This window comes from Natator depressus, chromosome 8 (assembly GCF_965152275.1).
Source record: "Natator depressus isolate rNatDep1 chromosome 8, rNatDep2.hap1, whole genome shotgun sequence".
Lineage (NCBI taxonomy): Eukaryota > Metazoa > Chordata > Testudines > Cheloniidae > Natator > Natator depressus.
Window position 1 is genome coordinate 44062018 of NC_134241.1, and position 21409 is coordinate 44083426.

General features: G+C 50.6%; 1 protein-coding gene across 1 annotated transcript; it reads right to left on the reverse strand.

Moving 5' to 3' along the window:
- Window positions 1–241: 241 nt before the first annotated feature.
- Window positions 242–20430, reverse strand: PRKAB2 (protein kinase AMP-activated non-catalytic subunit beta 2). The gene is made up of 8 exons (XM_074960883.1): window positions 20213–20430; window positions 15308–15486; window positions 14292–14458; window positions 12926–13019; window positions 11589–11709; window positions 5748–5881; window positions 4906–4974; window positions 242–2969 (listed from the first exon to the last, which is right to left on the reverse strand). Exons 2-8 carry the CDS (start codon window positions 15467–15469, stop codon window positions 2892–2894), a joined length of 825 nt encoding a protein of 274 aa, XP_074816984.1. The 5' UTR covers window positions 15470–15486; window positions 20213–20430; the 3' UTR covers window positions 242–2891.
- Between the last annotated feature and the right edge of the window lie 979 nt (window positions 20431–21409).

Below are 21409 nucleotides of genomic sequence, written 5' to 3' on the forward strand. Positions count from 1 at the left end.
CAGGGGCAGCCCCAGCCCTGATACTGGACACACCCACAGCCAGTTTTGGCTTAGTACAGGCCAGGGGCCAGCCATCTCAAACCACACAAATGGCCAGCCTGGGTCCTTGGTGCAGCCCCTTTTCCTTGACACGCAGACACAGCACAGAGGAGGTCCCTCCAACCTCTGCAACAAACTTTATTAGTCACATTTTTGGGCCAACGCCTTAGCCTGGCTTTACGAGTTACATCAAATCAGCAAGGGAGCCTGGCACATGTAGTGTCCCTCCCACCCCAAACCCAGGCTTGCACCCCCATCCCAGAGCCAGCAGCAGGCCAAACCCAGGGCATGAGAGCACCCCCAGGTCTGACAGCCCCCTTGCCCCAGCTACCAGCCGTTGTGTTCAGCAGTAAACAGCTCTCCGGGCTGTTATCAGAAAGGGCTGAGGTGAACCTCCCCCCCTACAGCGTCACTAGCCCTGTGCATCTGCTGCAGCTCCCGCGGGAAAGCACAGCCGGGAGCTACAGCACAGGCACTGACAGCAGGGCCGGGCAGGACCGGGACCAGGGGGTGCCTTCAGCTCGATGCTGGGGATTCCACCACCAGCCCCCAGCTGTTTCAGCCACTCTGCATTCCTTTGCTGTGCTACAGGCCTGGGCCAAGAGAAGGGGCTCAGCTGCTTCCCCCTTGTGGTAGGTTGAGCTCTCCTGGGTGTGTGACCCTAGCACCAGGACTGGGGACTGCCTCCAGGACAGGGGACTGTGAGGGGCTGGCAATTGGAGCCAGTGCCAGCATGTCCTGGTCCAAGCCCTTTCCTTTAGCCAAACCCCAATGCCTCGCTGCAGAGTGGCAGCTAAGTGGCCACAACACCCAGACTCTGGGCTTTCCACCTTGAAAGCAGCAGCCCCATACAGCTTGGCAGCATTGCCTCAGCTTGGCCCTCTGCCCCCTGCAGCTGACAGGTGCTCACAAGGACAGTTATCAGGGAGCAAGCTGACCGTCTGGCTCTTGGTGTGGTCTGAGGCAGCCAGCATCTCTCCTACCCATGAGCGGTAGCACCAGCCCTAACAATGACCAGGCCCCGCAGCACAGAGAGCAATAATTAATCAATCAATAGCCTAGAGCCAGTGCCTGCCCTTCCCAGCACTGGAGCAGTGCTGGGCTGACCTGTCAGCGAGCCCTTACTGCCACGTCCTCCCCGCCCCAAAGGGGGAAGAGGCAGCCGCCCCAGAAGGACAGGCTTGGCCCTGCCTCCTTTTCCCCTCTAAGCAGAAATTTCCCTCTTGGTCAGTGAGCACTATGGCCACGCTGGTGTGACTGGGCTGGGCAGAAGCTGCTACTGCGTGTCCAGCTTGGCCTCCCACACAGGCATCTGTGGCCCTTCCAGGGTCCAGCAGAGCTGTGGCCCCGCTGGAAGCTGCTACGGTGCATCTCACCATCACACAAAGCAACCCCCCCCTCCCCTGGAGGTACTCCAAGAGGACTGGGAGCCAGTGCTCTCCTTGTGACTGGTAAAGTGCAACTGCATACAATGGCAATGCCCTCTCCCCCCCCACACCCGCAAGCTTATAGCTGAACCTGGCAGAGGCTTCACCCAAAGGGCTTGTGACAATGACACTCACTAAACACTCCTCAGGATAAGTGAACCAGGGAGGCTGAGCTCAGCCGCCAGTGCTCCCCCCAGAAAGAAGGGCTGCAGAGCCAGTGAGCTCTGTGGAGACCAGCCTGAGGCAGTGGCAGAACCTTGCACTGAGGAGCGAGAGAAGGGGCTCAGTGGGGGGCAGGCTGCACTGGGAAAGCTCTTAGCCCAGATGGAACCAGCCACTTCAGCGCAATGGGGCAGGAGACTATTGTCCCAACAGTGAGATCAGCTTCCAGGCCAAGAACCCCGGTGCATGTGAGAGCCTCCTGCCCAGACAGAGCAGCCCTGGCAGCTTCTGGGCACTAGCACTGCAGTTCTTCCCACAAAATATCCAGACTGGCACTTGGGAAACATATGTGAGAGCTTGTGCAAAGGCCATGGACCCAGCAGGAGCGAGAGCTCCCAGGCTCCAGCCGACAGACATCTCAGCAGCTCAGGCTCTTCCTTTCAGGGGCACTAATTGCTCTGTCACAGCTGCAGTTCCTGTGCTACACTGGCCAGGGGAGGGCAGCACTGAGCCATTCTGCTGTGGCCTAAACCTGGGAAATTCTCACCTCTTGGCCCCACAGAAGTCAAGGCTCAGCATTCTGGGGCCTAGGCCCACAGCTCGAGAGGGGTGGTGATGCCTGAGGCAGGCAGGATAGTGTGTGTATGTGGTGGGGGGAGGGGAGGGAGGAAGGGGGGTTGGAACGAATCCTCTGATGCAGTGTGTGTGTGGTGTTGGAACTAACCCTGGTCTCTGCTCAGGGGAGCCAGGTGCACGTTCCAGTCCCATCAGCTGAGTGCAGGGAGGTAGGAAGCCAGCCCAGGCCTGCAGAGCTCAGGTGCAGACACCCCCCGCACTCTGCCCCGAGGCAGGCCATTCTGGAGGGCCTTGGCATGGGGTACAAAGGGAGAGTGACATGGCTCTGCCCCACCGCAGGCAACTGCTGGAGGAACTGGCCAAAGCCTTTACAGGCAGAGGGGCTGGGGAAGAGCTTTCAGCAGCTCCTTCCCTGCTGTGACTCCCCCGCAGGGAGCCAGGCAGCAGGCCAAGCCAGGGAACTCAGCAAAGCCAGAGGACCCCACAGAGGGAGGCTATGAAAGGGTCAAATCAAATCTCACCAACAGAATACAGAGGGAATAGCTCAGACACCCAGCAGAGCTGGGCTCATCCCCTTCTACCCCTGCCAGGTTCAGCTAGAGCCAACCACCAGTTCTTCGTAGGCCTATGGCCCAGTGTGTGCAGACAACGTGGCATTCCTCGTGTGCTACGCAGCGAGGCACATGATCAGATGGGCTTGTACAGCAGAGTGGTGACATACTTCTTCTTGTAGCGGTGAGTGGCACTGAGCACCATTACGCCATCCTGCAAGAGAACAGAGCTGAGTGCTAGTTGTGTGGATCATAGATGCACCACGGCCCCAGGATACATCACAGTGCCGGGACAGTTACACAGATGTAGTAAGGGGAAGGGACGGAGAGACAGCTCCTAGCCAAGATCCGAGATGAGGAGAGTCACTGAGACAGAGAACAGGGAGCTGTTGCTAGCACCAGCAGTTGCAGAGACTGCTCTTGTGCTGTCTAGACTGCAAGAAGGCAGAGAGAAAGGTCAGTGCTAGAGGAGCAGAGGAATCCGAGAGCGGCACAGAAAGACGAGCAGAGACAAGTCCCTGGAGGTAAATTCCAAGCTAGACCCTGATGGCCATGCAAGGAGGCTGTGGATGACAGGAGGGTCTGGTAGCAGTGCTCTGGGCAAGCTGGAAGGCAGCAGCATCTGGCACTAGAGCTGTTGGAAGTTTTCTGACAAAAACTACACATCCTGGGAAAATGCCTATCGGCACAGTGAGTCTCGCTGAATCGGTTACCTATTTAACTAAACACAGGCAGGTCTCCCTACTCCCCCGCAGGGGGTGCAAAGGCAGAGTGCCAGGCTGCTCTGCCTCCCTGCCCCCAAGCGCCGGTGAGGGTGGGACAGGTGAGAACCTTCCCTGAGAGCTGCCCAAAACGTTCTGCATCGGTTCACCCCAAATGGAGTCTCTGGAAATACCTTGTGCCTTGTATCAATGGAAGTGACAGCGAAGCACGGCACCTGCAAGCTGTGATGAGCAGGGGTCAACAGGCACTTGGGACCAGTGGGAGGGGCTGGGGAGTTCAGGAAGACAGTGGAGCCCATGTGAGACTGAGCTGGGCAGACCGACAGAGCCGTGTTTGAAGCTGCTGCTCTTGCCCCAGAGAAGTGCTGTTCTCAGAGGCAATAGTGAAAACCTTCCACAAGGCAAGCAGGGAGCAGTCAGGGTCTTCCAGCCCTTCCAACCCCAGCCACCCAGGGTGACGGCAGAGACCCCAGCCCAGCCGCCTCGCCTCCTCCCCTCCTATGGCGCAGCAACAGCAGCTAGGCCAGCTGCAGGGACAGACTTTGGGAAGCCAAAGCCGCACGCACCTCACCATCAATCCCAGAGTGAGCCTTGCAGCTTCCTGCCCTGCCTCAGTCACTCAGCTCTGGGCTGGCACTCTGCCTGTTTGCCAGTTTCTGTATTGCCAGGGGTGTCTGCCCATTAAACAAACCCACAAAATTAACCTGTAATTGACAATCCCTTTGGCTGGTGGGCAGATGCCAGCTACCCCAGAAGCTCCATAACTCAGGCTGCGATGCGATTTGTACGTAAGCAGGATTCAGACAGTTACACACTCTGAAAAGTGGATTTTAATAGGAAGGACAGAGTAGAACAAGGTTAGAGGCCAATGTGGAACGAGGGAGCCAGGCTGGAACTGGACTAGACAGCAGGCTAGGGAGCCCCACTGCCTCTCCAGCCCCCATGATCAGTCTCCACGGTCCTACACCCTGGTCCACCTTGAACCACTAAAGTTTGCCAATGCCAACTGCTTCAGTGCCCCCTGGCTCCCTCAACAGAGGGACTTACTACAACAATCTGTAGCCCACTTAACCCCCTCTTTTTGTCCTATGACTGCAGGGATATTAACAGGCCACTCTATCTGGTATGGTCCCTTACAATATATGCTACCTATGCTAAACAATCTCTTCCACTTTGCATTTAGCAGTGACGCTCCGAGTACCTTTCCCAGACCTGAAGAAGCGCTCCGGGATTTCTCTACACAGCAAAGACAAACCTGCGGCTGGCCCACTGCAGCCAGCTCAGGCTGTGCATCCGTTTCATTGCCGTGTAGACTTCCGGGCCACACATCACAACACCCTGTAGCAGCAGGGGAAGATCATAAAAGCAGGAGCCTCTCCTAGGCCCTCACAGGTGAAGTAGGTACCCCGCTGTGTGACCACCACTTACCTTAATGGAGAGTGCGTAGAGGTGGTTGAGCATGACATGGTTGGGCTCTGGTAGAAGAGCTGGGTCACACTGGAACAAGAAGAAGGGTCAGTTTACAGAGGCGAATGGGAACTGGGAGCAGCAGCCAGACAGGCTCTCCATGCGGAAACAACTCGCAAACACCAACCCCAGGCCATTTTAGGGTGTGCAGGAATCAGTCATTTCAGTGGACATTAGACTTACACTCTGGATTTTACCAATGTTCTACTGTCTAGAGCAAGGATGGAGCCCAGGCTTTGCACCAGAGAGAACAAGGAGCCAACACAGAGCAGAGGTACAGCCTGCTTTGACCAGTACACAGCGAGGGCTGTCTGCTTGGATTGAGATAGAAGACCCCAAAGTGGGTCACAACCCCGTTTCATTGGGTCACCAGGGCTGGCATTAGACTTGCTGGGGCCCACGGCCAAAGCCCGAGTCCAAGCCCCACCACCCTAGGTGGCGGGGCTCAGTTTACAGGCCCCCCACCTGGGGCTGAAGCCCTTGGGCTTTGGCCCCCCCAGCTGGGGGGGGCCGGGCTCAGGCTTCGGTCCCCCATCCTGGGGTCGTGTACTAATTTTTTTTGTCAGAAGGTGGTTGCAGTGCAATGAAGTTTGAGAACCCGTGGAGTATTGCATGCTGAGATCCATGATGCCCTCAGGCTGTACAGGTAGGAGGACTGCAGCAGGACATGTTGCAAAACTTTGGGGGGGCACCCTTTGGCCACCTTCGCTCTTACTGCAGAGCCTCTTAGCGCTCAGCACAAACTCCCCTGCTTGCTCCACACCCAGCTATGCGCCCACTCAGAGGGCGAGGCTGCTACTCACAGAGATGTTGGTGTCCTTGTTGAGAATGACTTGGAGGAGGTGAGGAGGGAGGATGGGTGGGGATTTGAAGCGCTCCTCCGGTCGATACACATACATTTCCTGGCCATAGAGTCCTGGTGGGGAGCTAGACAGGTCTACAAAACACCAAGGAGATGTGAAGGGAAGTGTCAGAAGCTTCATCACTTGAAATGAATTTAAGTGAGTCTGGACAAAGCTCTAGTGACACCTGCTGAGGCCCCCAGGCATGGACTAGAGGGACGCAGCAGGGTCTTTCTAGCACTGGCTTCTTTAATTAACCCTGGATTGGCACTGGGCTGCAAGTCCAAGAGAGCAGACGTGCAACAGAACATCTCAACTCCATGGCCTTGGCAACACCTTCTGCAAGCAGTGGCTTCCAATGGGGATATATCTAGGTGCCAGGACCATACTAAGGGGCTGCACTGACGGGGTTATTTGAGAGTCACACTGCACTTATTTCCCATTCTAGCACAAGCCTCTTTATAACAGTGTTTTTCAAATCATGCGTTGCAGCATGTAACACGCTGGGTTGCCTTGCTCTGGTCAGCACCACCAACCGGGACGTTAAGAGTCCCATCGGGGGTGCTGCCCAGTTGAGGCAGGCTAGTGCCTACCTTTTCCAACACTGCGCTGTGCCCCGGAAACAGCCAGCAGCGGGTTCGGCTTCTAGGCAGGGGGGCTATGGGGCTCCACACGCTGACCCTGCCCCGAGCACCGGCTCCACACTCCCATTGGCCAGGGGAGGGGTGAGGGTGAGGCACCGGCAGGCGAGAGTTGCGTGGAGAGGCTCACGCACCTCTGCCTAGGAGCCAGACCTGCTGCTGGCCACTTCCAGGGTGCAGTGCAGTCCATGGTGCCAGGACAGGCGGGAAGCCTGCCTTAGCCCCCCCGCTGCACTGCTGACCAGGAGCCACCGGAGATAAGTCCACACCCCAATCCCCTGCCCCAGGCCTGAGGCTTCCCCCAAACCCAGAGCCCCTCCTGCACCCCAAACCCCCCATCCCCAGCCCAGAGCCCTTACCCCCTCCCGCACCCCAACACCCTGCCCCAGCCCCCCCAAGCACCCCAAACCTCTCATCCCCAGCTCTGTTGGGTTGCGGGCATAACAATTTTCTTCAACTGGGTCCCCAGAAAAAAGAGTTTGAAAACCACTGCTGTATAAGATGTATCAGCAGCAGCAGATGGGCTTCTCAAATGATCTACATCGGAGGTGGGCAAACTACAGCCCGTGGGACCCTCCTGCCCGGCCCCTGAACTCCTGGCCCGGGAGGCTAGTTCCCGGCCCCTTCCCTGCTGTTCCCTCCCCTGCAGGCTCAGCGTGCAGCACCGCTGGCGCAACGCTCTGGGCGACCTGGCAGCGCAGTTGCAGAGCTGCGGCCTGAGCCGGTGCTCTGGGCGGCACGGCTGTAGCGCCGCCAGCCACCAGTGCTCCAGGGAGCGCAGTAAGAGGGCAGGGAGCAGGGGAGTTCGAGGTGGTGGTCAGGGCTGTGCATTGGGGTTGGGGCAGTCAGAGGGCGGGGAACAGGGGGGCTGGATAGAGAGCAGGGAAGTTCGAGGTGGTGATCCGGGGTCGGGGCGGTCAGAGGGCAGGGAACAGGGGGGTTCGATGGGGCAGGGATCCCAGAGGTGGGGGGGCAGTCAGGAAGAAGAGGAGGGCTTGGATGGGGCGGCAGGGGGAAGTTAGGGCGGGGAGTCTGGGGGTGGTCAGGGGACAGGGAGTGGTGGATGGGGCAGGAGTCCTGGGGGAGCCATTAGGGGCCGAGAAGTGGGGGGGGGGGGGAGGGTCAGGCCACGCCTGGCTGTTTGGGGAGACACTGCCTTCCCTAACTGGCTCTCCATACAATTTTGGAAACCACATCAGGTTTCCAAAAAGTTTGCCTACCCCTAATCTACATGATTCGCTGCTGCAGGACTCCCTGACGCACGACTGAACTACCAGTCAGTGATCCTGGGTCAACCTAGCACAGCTGGCATCTGGAGAGGTAACCCAGTGATCTTTGCTGCAATGTGAGCACAAAGAAAGTGGGAGGTTTTCTACACAGATTACTACTAAAACAATTAACTCTAATCCTAAACCAGCCAGACGCTGATGCACAATGGAAGCTTCTGGTCCCAGCAGGCCTGTAAGATGTATAGATGTCAAATATGCCTTAGATATATATTGATAATAGGTTATTATTATAGCCCTCTCTCTGCTTACCTACCCAGGAAGCAATCACCCTATTCTCCCTCATCTCCACAGTGACCAGGATTACCACCATGCACCCCCATGCACATCCCAAACTGGAGCCTCCTCATGGAGCAATAGAGCATGGAAATCAATATGCACATCACCACAGGGGGACATCTTGTTGGGAGTTTCAATTAAACTAAAGGTTGAATTGCACAGTTCCCAGGAAAGGAGAGTTCCTAGACAGGAAATTCTCATGATTTGCATGTGGTGAGAATTCCCATCTGACTGGAAATTAAGAACCAGAGACGCGTGTAGAACACAAATTGAGATCAGCTAGGAAGCTTGTGACCAAAAAAGTAGATAGCAACTCCCCAACGTGTAACTTTGGAATATTAAAAGAAATCGCTTGAAGAGGGAGAAATTCCAGTTAATAGTCTGGGTTAGTACAGAAATGCATTATTTGAAATGAATCAAACATAAAAAGCCTCCAATAAGAAAGAGATTGAAGATATTTGTTATATACAGGCACCATCTACTGGATACCAACAGAGGCAGAGAAACCAAAAGCTGAAATCTGAGCACTAAGACTGGCCAGTGTCAAAAAAAAAAAAAAAAAAAAAGTTTTGGCCTCCTCCAGTGGACCCCAAAACAAGGCATATAAACCTGAGGCTACTGTATGTACCTGTGACGCATGGCTAGAAAGGGTTAAACAGTGTGCCCTTGTTGCCAAGAAGGCCAATGGCATTTTGGGATGTATAAGTAGGGGCATAGCGAGCAGATCGAGGGATGTGATCGTTCCCCTCTATTCGACACTGGTGAGGCCTCATCTGGAGTACTGTGTCCAGTTTTGGGCCCCACACTACAAGAAGGATGTGGATAAATTGGAGAGAGTCCAGCGAAGGGCAACAAAAATGATTAGGGGTCTAGAGCACATGACTTATGAAGAGAGGCTGAGGGAGCTGGGATTGTTTAGTCTGCAGAAGAGAAGAATGAGGGGGGATTTGATAGCTGCTTTCAACTACCTGAAAGGGGGTTCCAAAGAGGATGGCTCTAGACTGTTCTCAATGGTAGCAGATGACAGAACGAGGAGTAATGGTCTCAAGTTGCAATGGGGGAGGTTTAGATTGGATATTAGGAAAAACTTTTTCACTAAGAGGGTGGTGAAACACTGGAATGCGTTACCTAGGGAGGTGGTAGAATCTCCTTCCTTAGAGGTTTTTAAGGTCAGGCTTGACAAAGCCCTGGCTGGGATGATTTAACTGGGAATTGGTCCTGCTTCGAGCAGGGGGTTGGACTAGATGACCTTCTGGGGTCCCTTCCAACCCTGATATTCTATGATTCTATGATCCTGCCAAATAAATAACCCATAGAAGACATGTGGGGAAGATAATGTTTGTGTTTTTGTATGAGTAGGGTCAACAATGTAATCAACAGTTCCTGTCTATGCTGTATTCTGATCATTCAGAGGTCAAAAGAAGATCCTATCATTTAAATGAATTGTAAACACGGGATATCCTGGTATTCATCTCTCTTTGAAATGTACTGTGAATGGTGGAGGAACAAGCAAATGGCCTTATATTAATTCATATAGCTAAGTACTGGTGATGGACCTCCTTCAAAGTCATCCTAATTACCTTTTGTTCCCCGAGAAAATCCCAACTTGTCAAAGAGGACATGAAATTGTATAAAAGATCCTTGGGTCCTGATTCTGTGATCTCAGATCTACTTAGGCTTCGTCAGGGGAAGTTCGAGTCGCAAGACTGAGGTCCCAGTTATGCTGGTATGCCCTGAATGTGAGATTTGGACATTGGACTATAACCTATGAACTATTTGCAACTACAAAGCTCACCATCTTTGCAATGAATCTGCATTTCAGTGAATTGAACTCATGTCTGTATGTATGTTGATCTTTTAACCATACTTTCTCTCTCTCTCTCTCTCGTTTTTTAATAAATTTTAGTTTAGTTAATAAGAATTGGCCGTAGCGTGTATTTGGGCAAGATCTGAAACATTCATTAATCTGGGAGGTAATGTGTCCAATCCTTTGGGATTGGTAGAACCTTTTCTTTTATATGATGAAATAAGATTTAAAGAAATTTCCATCATATTTGACGTGGGTACCTGGATGGAGGCCTGAGGCTGGATCACTTTAATGGAACTGTGTTGTTTGGACATCTGAGTAACTAGTAAGGTAATAAAAAAGCTGTTTTATGCTGGCTTGGTAAATCTAAGTACTGGAATATCCACCAGCTTTTTGGGGTTTGGCTGCCCCGTTTTTTGCCGTTCACCCTAACTGAGTGACCATAGGTGGCCCCCACTAGGGCCCCGGTCACAGTACCCAAAGCTAGCTGTACCCCTGTAGACACTCTCTCCCACCCCCCTCTCCAGGGTTACAGGACAAAGCAGTTGACTAAACCCACAAAGAAGCTGCAGAATTCAGAAGTGCTACTGATGCTTGGACCGACAGCATGGAAAAGACTCCCCCCGACCCCAGGGTTACCGGACTAAGAAATGATGAGATTGTATTTCAGGGATTGTATTTCTTTCTGCTTGTTAGCATAAATAACAGAGTTACCTTGTTAGGTCCACACTCTTTTTAGTGAGACCTCAAGTAACTATATTTTGGCATTTAATGAGCTAATGTGATATGTATTTTCCCATTTGTCAACTCCACAAATTGGCCTAAGAGACTTAAAACAACTTTAGGCAATTGCGCTTGATATTTTAAACTAGAACCCCTCATACCAAACAATTCCAATAGCAGTGACCACAGTGTGCCCTAGGACCAGTGCACCCTTACTCCTTGGAGAAGTCCCGGAAGCATGATCATGTGGCCTGCATTGTGCAGGAGGTCAGACTAGATGATCATAATGGTCCCTTCTGACCTTAATATCTATGTATTACAGAGACTAAAGAATTGATAACTGATGATTGTCAGAAAATATCAGAAGAAATTTTGGTGATTTGTATTGTTCCTCACACTGGTTTATGTTAATTACATGACTGCATGCGTATTTTGTGTTCAGTACATGCCTAAATTATTGCTTGTATCTACATTTGGTTGATAAACTGTTGATTGTCCATTTATGTGGCTCTGGGTGAATTAATAAACTACCAATTGGTTAAAAGCACCAGGTGTCCTGGTTGGAGAAACCCTGTCCAAGGTAAAAGTGATAAAATTAGTAAGCCAGTGCTCCTTGGACTCACTAAAAAGGGGTTATCTTAATTAAATTCCATTCCAACACTGCCATAATGCTTAAAATTGGCAAATCTAGTGTGTTAGATTTCAGTTTTAAAAAACTCTGGCACCTCAGCACCTTCACACAACTGACCTCCCCATTCACACTTATAAGGCTCAGATCAGACAACTAAATCACTCGCACTTACAAGGCACTCAGGCAGCAAGCTCTTCAGAGTGTGTGCATTGCACAGCATTGGGTCCTTGGGAAATGGTGCAATATAACAACAAACACTACTCCTCACAGCTGCATGTCAGGCACCCACGCAGCTGTCAGCTGGAGTTCCAACTCAAGGGGCTCATTCCCCTTCGGTGAAATCAGTGTCATAGGAGCTCTGAGCAAGTCTCGAAGGAGGAGAGAGGCAGTGTCACAGTCAATGTCAGCATGCACGGAGTGCCATGAGAAATTTACCTCGACACGAAGTCTCTGAGCTCTCCAGAGAATCCACCTTTAATGCATCAAATACCTCGAAGTCAGACTTCTTGACGTGAATCAGATTGTTAATGGTGCCCATTTGGCTGGTGACCACAGGCTGAAATGAAAAGTGAAGACAGTGATCTACCTCCTACCTACCTACATCCCCTTCCCACTGACACACTCACACTCTTCCCAGCCCTCTCTCCCCCACCTGCACATGGACAATCATACATCTCATTTATCTATCCCCCTGCTACAGTAGCACATACATCACCCATCCGTGTGTCAAACCAAGAGGCAGAGGTAGAGCAGATAACCCACAAGAGCTGCCCAAGGTTCAAGAGACACTATGTTGAAGAATGCCCTGCTAGACTCCGGGATGCAGAAGTTTCAGACTCTTATCTAAATACAGGGGCTCACAGGCATGCCTCATTAGCATTTTCTCACTGTTCACACCCTTTCGCTTTCCAATTACTCTCAATTTTAGGCAATCTATGCAACTCCACCCCCACACTCTGCTTTAATAATCCTCTTCTGTAGGCCCATCCTCCTACCAGCAGATAACTAGATTACTATGCTTGTCACATTGCCCCTTTATCAGCTGCAGGCATCACCTCTGAGTGAGAAGACTAAGGGAACCAGATGCCCTAGTCTGGATGGTTACACTGAAACTGGTTGAAAGGAATTCTGGTCCCCAACTGCCCCTTTTAACACTGTTGAGAGTCACCAGATGATCTAGAGTAGGGTTACATGATCTGTTTGAGCATGGAGCTAGGCCCCAGCAGGAATAAATCAGTGGAACTGGTATCTTATTTCCCATCCCTACGCCTCCTCACCCTACAATGTCCCCCAATCCCTTCCTGCTCTCTGCACCTCTGCCCAGGCAATGTTAAAGAAAAATGCCTTAATTTTAATTTCAAACCCAGACTGCTGCATGAGGGACTCAAGGCCACAGGGAGGAATCTGGTGTAATGCTAGTCCTAAGAAGCAAGGGGCTGGGACATGGAATCAAGCGATGGATGCAGAGAGGCTCACAAAGCTATTCCATTAGCTACATGCACAGAAATGCTTATGGGGTGAAAAAGCCTCAACGTGTTACCAGAGTATAGAGAGGGACAATCAGTGCCGCACGAGTCAAAGCAGGGTGAGGGCTGCTGGTACTGTACCATCCTAGCCAATGAAAGAAAATGTTACAGCAGAAGCAGGGAGGAGAGGCTGAACTAGCCTAGGGCATGGGGTGCACACTACATTTCCGCAGCGCTGAGGCAGCATACTGAGCCTAAGAGGAGCACTCACTTTGTCTCTGGGGAGAGAAAACAGCTGAGAGTTACCTCTGAAGGGTCATGAACCCACTGGCCATCCACAAAAAACTTGTACTGGTGCTCACCCTCGGGCAGGTCCAGAATAGCAACAAAGTCATTGTGGCTGAAAGGAGAGAGGAGAAGAACAAGACACAGTGTTGTTACAGAAATAGCACCGCAGAAATTGCTCTTCCACAGGGTCACCGGACACAGCAACGGTCCCAGATAGTTCGAGCCTCCTAGTGCCTGAGCTCAGCTCACACAATACTGATTTGGAGAGCACAGACAGAATTCCTGCAGTGCAAAGACAGTGGCTCTCAACCTTCCAGAGTCTGATTTTCCTTGAGTACCCCCAAGTTTCACCTCACTTAAAAACTACTTGCTTACAAAATCAGACATAAAAATACACAAGTGTCACAGCACACTGTTACTGAAAAAATGCTTACATTCTCAGTTTTACAAAAATTATAAAATAAATCAATTAGAATATAAATATCATACTTACATTTCAGTGTATAGTATATAGAGCAGTAGAAACAAGTCACTGTCTGTATGAAATTTTAGTTTGCACTGACTTCACTAGTGCTTTTTATGTAGCCTGTTGTGAAACTAGACAAATATCTGGATGAGTTGATGTACCCCCTGGAAGACCTCTCTGTACCTTCAGGGGTATGTGTACTCCTGGTTGAGAACCATTGTGCTAAGAGACACTCCGCATTGAGAGACATCTCAACACATCACAGACCAATCCTACCCCACCCACCCACACCTGCCCCATGCTAACCCTGTACATTCACACACAACCTGAACCAACACCACACACATACAAATGTATGCACTGGATGAGGGCATGCTTGTGGCACAGCTTGGATAATTAAGGAACTTGCCAAAATTTCTAAATTCTACCTTAGAATTGTTTCGCTTGGACTGCCCCAAGCAGTCCCATAATGCCACTGGAAGATATACTTGGAAGAATCCATATTCAACGATCTGTAGTTCCATGTTGAAAAATCATCTGCCCAGATTGGTATAGAACTGGGGAAGTTAGCACGGTTTTGTTACCAAGACTAAGTCCTTGAATTAATTGAACTGATTTATTACTTCTTGAAGATAGCAACGTCTCAAGTGGAGTTCAGTTTTTGACACTGTAGACGTTATAACCAACTTTATTTCACTTGCTGTAATTTTGTTGGTTTTCAAAGCTATTTTGGCTAATAAAACCATAAAAATTCACCAGTCCATACTTCAGCTAAGGAACACAGCCCCAAAGAACAGTGAGAAATCTAGTAGAGGGAACTGGTTAAATATAAAACACTTTGGTTAAATAATTTATCACCCCTCTTCCTCAAGTTATTGTGACTTGCACATGCAAAGGCTTCCCAGAGAGAGGAAATACCTTTTGATGAGTGGGATCTTGGCACTCCAGTTGTTGAAGGACCCAGAGATGAAGACCTCCTTGCCTCCATCAGCCCAGCGGATGACAGTGGGACGAGCCTGCTGTGAAGGCTTTACTGACTCTTCCAGATCATGCTGCCATGACATAAACTCCTTCTCCCCAGCAAGCTGCATGAAGGAAACAAAGAGCCATCCCACAGCCTAGCCAAGGTGCAGATACAGCAGGGATCAGGGCTGGCTCTCCAGTCACATTGTTTCCCCATAGCCCTTCAGCACACATCAGAGCAGGAGCAGCGCAGATTTTCCAGCTCCAAAATGCACCACAGATTACCCCATTTGTTGCCTCCCCCAACATCTACTCCAGTGCTTTGACTTCCTCTCCACTTCACCCCTCCTCTCCACTGCCCTCACCAACAACCTCTGTGTCCAAGTCACAAGACCCCTTTGCCACCTCATGGATCTAGGCACTTACACAGCCCTCCTTGCTGTAGAATCCAAATGCTTCCGTTCCCACATTCCTTGATCTATGCACTGTCTTCAATATGAGGATGACCCCCTTCTCCCCTAGACTCTGGAGTCTGAGATGCAGCACTGCACCTGGCATTACATTATTATTGCTCCACTTCAGACGATAGAGCTGAGAGAATTTACCCCAGCTGAGGACGTGCCCAAGTAATTTCCTGGTTTCTCTGTCCAAGCTAAATGACAGCCTTTGCGTTGTGTCCTCTTCTCACTCTATTCTCTGGACCTTCTTCTAAATGGGCCCCTTTTCCTGCTACCCTTTGACTAAGAGCATTCTATACACACTGTATCACCCCTAGGCACTAACTGTAGTGGGGTGTATTGTACACATCGCAAGGTAATTAGGCACTTACCAAAAAAAAAAAAAAAAAAGACAAATGTCATTGACTCAGATCTGCTAGAAAATGAGCTCAGCAGAGCTGCCAATATGGTGACCTGTATCATTGGTTATAATCCTGTAAGGATGGGGAATAGGACAGAAAGGCCAGCCCATACCTTGGAGTCAAGGGTGTTGAAAACATTGGGGTCATCAGTGCTGCCCACCATGATCTTGTGGGGATGATCCTTCGTGGAATGGGTGCTACTGGCTCCATCGGAGCGGTGAGATTTGGAACCATGGCGTTCCCCAGACAGTCGATCACTGGTGGTGTTTCCCATGGCAGCTCTGCACCTGACTGAAGGAGAGGGGAGAAAACACAATGCCCCAGTGCCCACTACACACCCACAGGCGCGAAGGGAGATCTCTTGGTTTTCCAACCCCCCACCCCCCATGTCAGCGTAGATTGATTTCAATCCATCATTTAAGTTTTTCAAGCAACAAAACACTTCCGCCAAATGAATTATTTGCATGATGGTTAGTGGAATTTCCAGCCAGAATACTAGAATAGTTTTGCATTAATTGAAAATAATTATGTACCACAGCCAACAGAGATGTATTTTTAGAGCATCTTTCACCCTGAAGGATTCCAAAGGGCTCTGCAGACTGCACATAGAAACCCTACACCCAGCAAGAAAACACAGCCACACAGAGTGAAGGTAGCAGCTGTTTGACAGCCCGCAGCAACACTTCTCATTATAAACTGTTGTGTAGGGAAGAAGAATCCTGTGCCTAATTGAAATTACAAGGAGACTTTAAGGAGACAGAATGGAATTACCCAAGATGGAATTTAGCTGCAATGTCCTGGCCAACACCGTGGTGCCTATGAGAAGCTTTACTATAAAAGGATGGGGATGCTGATACACCATGGGCATTTACTAATCATTTACCAGCCACACCAACATCAGTTTCAGGACAGGAGCTGAACCACAGCAAAAAGCGGTTTGCAAAATTGACTGTTTTGACTTATAATCACTTAAAATCTCTCTTTTGTATTCATGATAAATGAAGGGGGGGACAGGACAGCTCCCTTTTATGGACACCCAGCCAGCTATAAAATCCTTCTTAGCAGCTGTTCTCTACTTGCTTTACCTGTAAAGGGTTAAAAGTCTCGCTGCTATGCACAGGTAAAGGAAGTGAGTGGGCACCTGACCAAAAGAGCCAATGGGAAGGTTAGAACTTTTTTTAAATTGAGAAAAAACTTCCCTTTTGTCCGTCTGTGGTTGTTCTCCCAGGGAGAAGGGGACAGAGCAGCAGTTATGTTGTAAGAAGCTTGGGCCAGGTATGAAAACCCATCAGTATCATACCTAGAAACTACTAATTTGAAACCCCAGATATGTAAGTAGATCAGGAAAAGTCTAGGAAGACGTGATTAGGTTTATCTCTTTTATTTCTTTACAGCTTGAGGATTCCTCTGTGCTAACCGCAATAGTCTGAGTACCCAGACGTATTTTCTTTTAATAAAATTTACCTTTTTTAAGAACAGAATTGGATTTTTGTGTCCTACGAGGTTTGTGCACATGTTGTTTAATTAGCTAGTGGCAACAGCTGATTTCCTTTGTTTTTCTTTCTCAGCTCTTCCCTGGACTTGGGGGTGGGTGGGTGGGGGTGTGTGTGTGAGAGAGAGAGAGAGAGAGAGAGAGAGAGAGAGAAAGGGCTTGAGAGTACCCCACAGGAAGGAATTCTCAAGTGCGCCTTCCTGGGCTCTCAAAGGGGTTCTGCGCTTGGGTGGTGGCAGCATTTACCAGTCCAAGGTCAGACAGAAGTTGTAACCTTGGGAGTTTAATACAAGCCTGGAGTGGCCAGTATTAATTTTTAGAATCCTTGTGGGCCTCCACCTTCTGCACTCGAAGTGCCAGAGTGGGGAATCAGCCTTGACAGTAGTTAATAAGTTTGTTTGTTCTACCTGAAGCAGTGTGTTTGGTTTGAAGCATGTCAGAGACTCCACTTGGGATAACAAGCCTTTGTTAAATTGACAAACTCATATAAGCTTGCAGCATTCAGCGGGCATAACTGGACACTGCAAGATGGAGGTTCCTAGGGTTGTGTCTGGGACCGGAGATATTGGCTAGTGTCATTCGGTTGCACAATCCAAGCAGTGGCTGGCCAAAAGTGATCACTCACATAGCTGGGAGCAGCTTACATGCTAGAGGCTGTGCGTGGAACAGCGTGGGAGTGGGGGTTCTCACAGTGGAGCAGGGTAAGGATGGCTCCCGGAGTCGAGGATTGGCATGACCTAACTGATCACCAGTCCAGATAACATGAGGGGAACACATCTTCTTGTAAGAAACCCAGCAGGCTCAGCAAGTTGCACAGATCTCTTCCGTTCTCTGACAATCATCACACAGATTCCCAACAGCTAATTACTACAGAATTTTTGCTTTACCTAGTTAATTTTACAGTGTCATTCACATGCCTTGAATTCTACTATGTTGACAATCACAGACCTGCAGAGCAAGTCATGGGGACAGCAAGCAAGGAATACTGTATTATTACTGGTGTTACTGTAGTGAATAGAAAAGGAGTACTTAGTCTCTAAGGTGCCACAAGTACTCCTTTTCTTTTGCGGATACACACTAACACGGCTGCTACTCTGAAACCTGTAGTGAATAGTTGCTTTCCTCACAAAATTAAAATCTTCACTATTTGGAGAGAGCTTTGCAGAAAAGACAAAGTTACACGTTGACACTGGAGTTTTTGAAGAGAAGCTACATTTAAGTTGTTAGGGAAAACTATCTTTTAAAAACAAAAATCTTTAAATTTCTTCACAAAGCAAAAAACCCCCACCCACTTTACTATGTAGTTTTATAGAAAGTGACAAGGTACAGACTAACACTGATATTATTATTATCTTTAAGAGACTTAGCTGAATCATCCTACAGAGCAAGTGAATTTTGTTACCTACATAGCTGGTAAACAACAATTACATGACTTGATGTAACAAACAATAACAACAACAACAACAAATAGCAATGAGAGAACATAGACCTGTAGTCAAACACACGTCAAGACAATTCAGGAACAAGCAGCTGTAATAGGATATTGTACACAGAAACAATATGCACTCGCCACGTTCAAGCATCCTAAGAGCATCCTTGGACATTAACTCTCACTTTGATATTACAAAGCTTTTAAAGGGGGGAACAAACCAAAAAGCCAATCAATGAATTGCAATTTAGGGAGAAATTCTAGTCTCTCCAGGATTAAGACTGAAGCAAGACTTCCACCAAACTAGATTTTGACAGTAACTTCATCAAATCTATCTAATCCTACTGGAAATTTCACAGGAATTAATTTATAGGAAGGCAGAATTTTTCAGGAGATACAGGGTCCAAGATGGAAATGTTTTATTTTTTTGACTCCGCATAACTTCAAAACAGTTCAGATTAGTAAAGCCACATTTGTTCTAATAGTCAGTCCATCCCTTCTTTGTTATTAATAGTCTCTACATACAACTGCCTCCAGCCTGTTTTGGTGAGGACTATTTAGTTCTCAAGTGCTGTTTTCAGGTATTTACAGTGTAAGGACATTTCTTGGTGTTCTGAACACATACCAATTTCAGGGATCTAGGAAGCATATGTAGCCCTGACCTGCAGGTTATAAAGCTCACACAGAGGACAAGCTTGTGCAGAGTTCCTAAGTATGTCCTGAATTCTATTTCCATCTCTTCCCCTGACTAGTCCTAATACTATTTACCCTTATATACCACCTTACAAACACTATTTACTTAGATCTCACTATAGTGCCCAGAAGTAGATGAATGAATGTTTTATGGAGCACCAGTTGCTGTGATAAAAGTAAAGGTTAACTACCATGAACCACAATTACCAGACAGGAATGACTCAGAAAGCTTAAGGCCAACATTTCCAGACATATCAACTGCGGCTTTGTCTACACTAGAAAGGGTTTGCTAGTGTAATTATACAGGTACAGTTATACTGGCCAGCCCTCCTAGTGCAGTTTATCCTAGCAAAAGTTCTTCTGTAGCTATATCTTATCGTGATTCCTCAAATGAAACATGCTATACTTTCAAAAGGACTTTTCGGCATCTATAACTGCATCTATTCAAAAGCTTTTGCCAGCATAACTATGTCAGCAAAACAAACCAAAACCACCACACCCCTGACTGACATAGTTATGCCAACAAAACTTTGAAGTGTAGACCAGGCCTAAATTTGGGTTTCTAATTTGAAACATGGCTGGATGCTCAGATGCTGAGCACCTGCAGCTCCCAGAGGCATCTGTACAAGTGCAGCACTTCTTAAAGTCAGGCTCAAGGTATCTCAGTTTGAGCACCCAAAAGTAGCAGGAGGTGGTTGCAGCACTGTCCCACCCCATACACCCGTTTACCTGCCCCTTTGCCCTATATCGATGGATGAGCTTCCTTCCATTTACCTGCTTTTACAGCCCCGATCACACTGGTATCTAAGCAGCACAAGCACTCAGGAGACCTGGGTTCAAGTCCCAGTTCTGCTGAAGGCCTGCTGGGTGACCTTGGGCAAGTCACCTCCCCACTCTCTGCTTCAGTTTCCCCATCTGTAAAAGCTACTGACCACTTTTGCAAAGTGCTCTGAGGTGATGAAGAATGCTAGATAAGGGCTAGGGATTGTTATTAATGAGTTTACCCCCCTGTGAGGTGAGGAAAGGCAATCCCAGGTGGGGCATGGAGGCCCAGAGAGACTGAAGGACTGGCCCCAGATCACACACCCAGTCTGGAGTAGAGCAGAGAATTGATTCTTATCTCATACCCCAGGTCAGAGCTTCATCAACCAGCCAACCTCCCTCCTCCAGGCCTGGCCACCAGGGAGGTGAGGGGCGGCTCCCTCACAAGGCTTCATCTGCACCTGTTCGCAATGTGACACCCCGGGGGCCTGTTCCCACCCCCGCCAACACGGGAGGGCAGGCGGGGGGCTTCCCCCACCCCCCGGGCACAGCAGCTTCACAGCCGCCCGCCAACGCGGCTCCGCCCCACCGCCCGGCACCAGGCTCCGCGGCCCCCCCCGGGGGCCCAGTCTCCCCAGTACCTGGCCTCGGCTCGGCCTCCGCCTCTCTCCTCTAAAATGGCGAGACGCCCCCGAGCCGGCGACGGCCGGCAGCCACTCTATGGCCGGGCTGGGAGACGCTCTGTCCGACTCCACCGGCTCCTCTATGGCCAGGGCAGGAAGCGGGACTTGGCTCTACGCCGATAACCTTGGACGGCCGCTCGCGCTACTTCTTGGAACGGACACTCTATCTGCCCGGGGGGGGGGGCATCTCTATGGCTCTACGAGCGGAGAGTAAGGCGTGCGGGTGCCCCCCCGCCCCCCTCCGGGGCGGTCTGCGCTTCAGCCCGAGGGCGGCGCTGGAGAGGAAAGACTTTCGGAGTCCACCCCCTGGGGCAGCCGCCATCTTCTTTGAGGCTTCAGTCACATTGCAACCCATGGCAGATGGCAGCCATCTTTACTAGGGCGGGGGCGGCCGCCCTCTTACCCTGGAGACGCTCGCGGGAAAGGGCGGCCATCTTAACCGGGGGCAACGTGGCTTCACCCCGATTGAAAATAATGGGTGAGGTGACGAACGGGCGAGGGCGGCCATTGCGGTTAAGGGAAGAGTCAGGCATTTGGGCCAGGTGTGAGGGGGCAGACCCCCTGTCCGCACTCGCTCTGACTCAGGGCTGTCCGGACCCATACGCAGAGTATGCAGCCGTGTCGGGCACCAAGAAATTCCTGGTGCCCAACGCAGCTGCGTCCTGCTCCGGCCCCTGCTCCACCCCTTCCCCATGGCCCCCACCCTGCTTCTGCCCACCCCTGCTCCGCCCCCGGCCCACCTCCACTTCACCCCTTCCCCAAACCCCCGCCCGTGCTCCGCCCCCACCCCGCCTCTTCCCGTCCCTGCTCCGCCCCCGGCCCACCTCCACTTCACCCCTTCCCCAAACCCCCGCCCCTGCTCCACCCCCACCCTGCCTCCACTTCACCCCTTCCCCAAATCCCCGCCCCTGCCCTGCCTCTTCCCGTCCCTGCTCTGCCCCCACCCCACCTCCACTTCACCCCTTCCCCAGATCCCCGCCCCTGCCCCGCCTCTTCCCATCCCTGCTCTGCCCCCACCCCACCTCCACTTCACCCCTTCCCCAAACCCCCTGCCCCGCCAGCACCCCACCTCTTCCCACCCCTGCTCCGCCCCCACTTCACCCCTTCCCCAAACCCCCGCCCCTGCCCCGCCTCTTCCCGTCCCTGCTCTGCCCC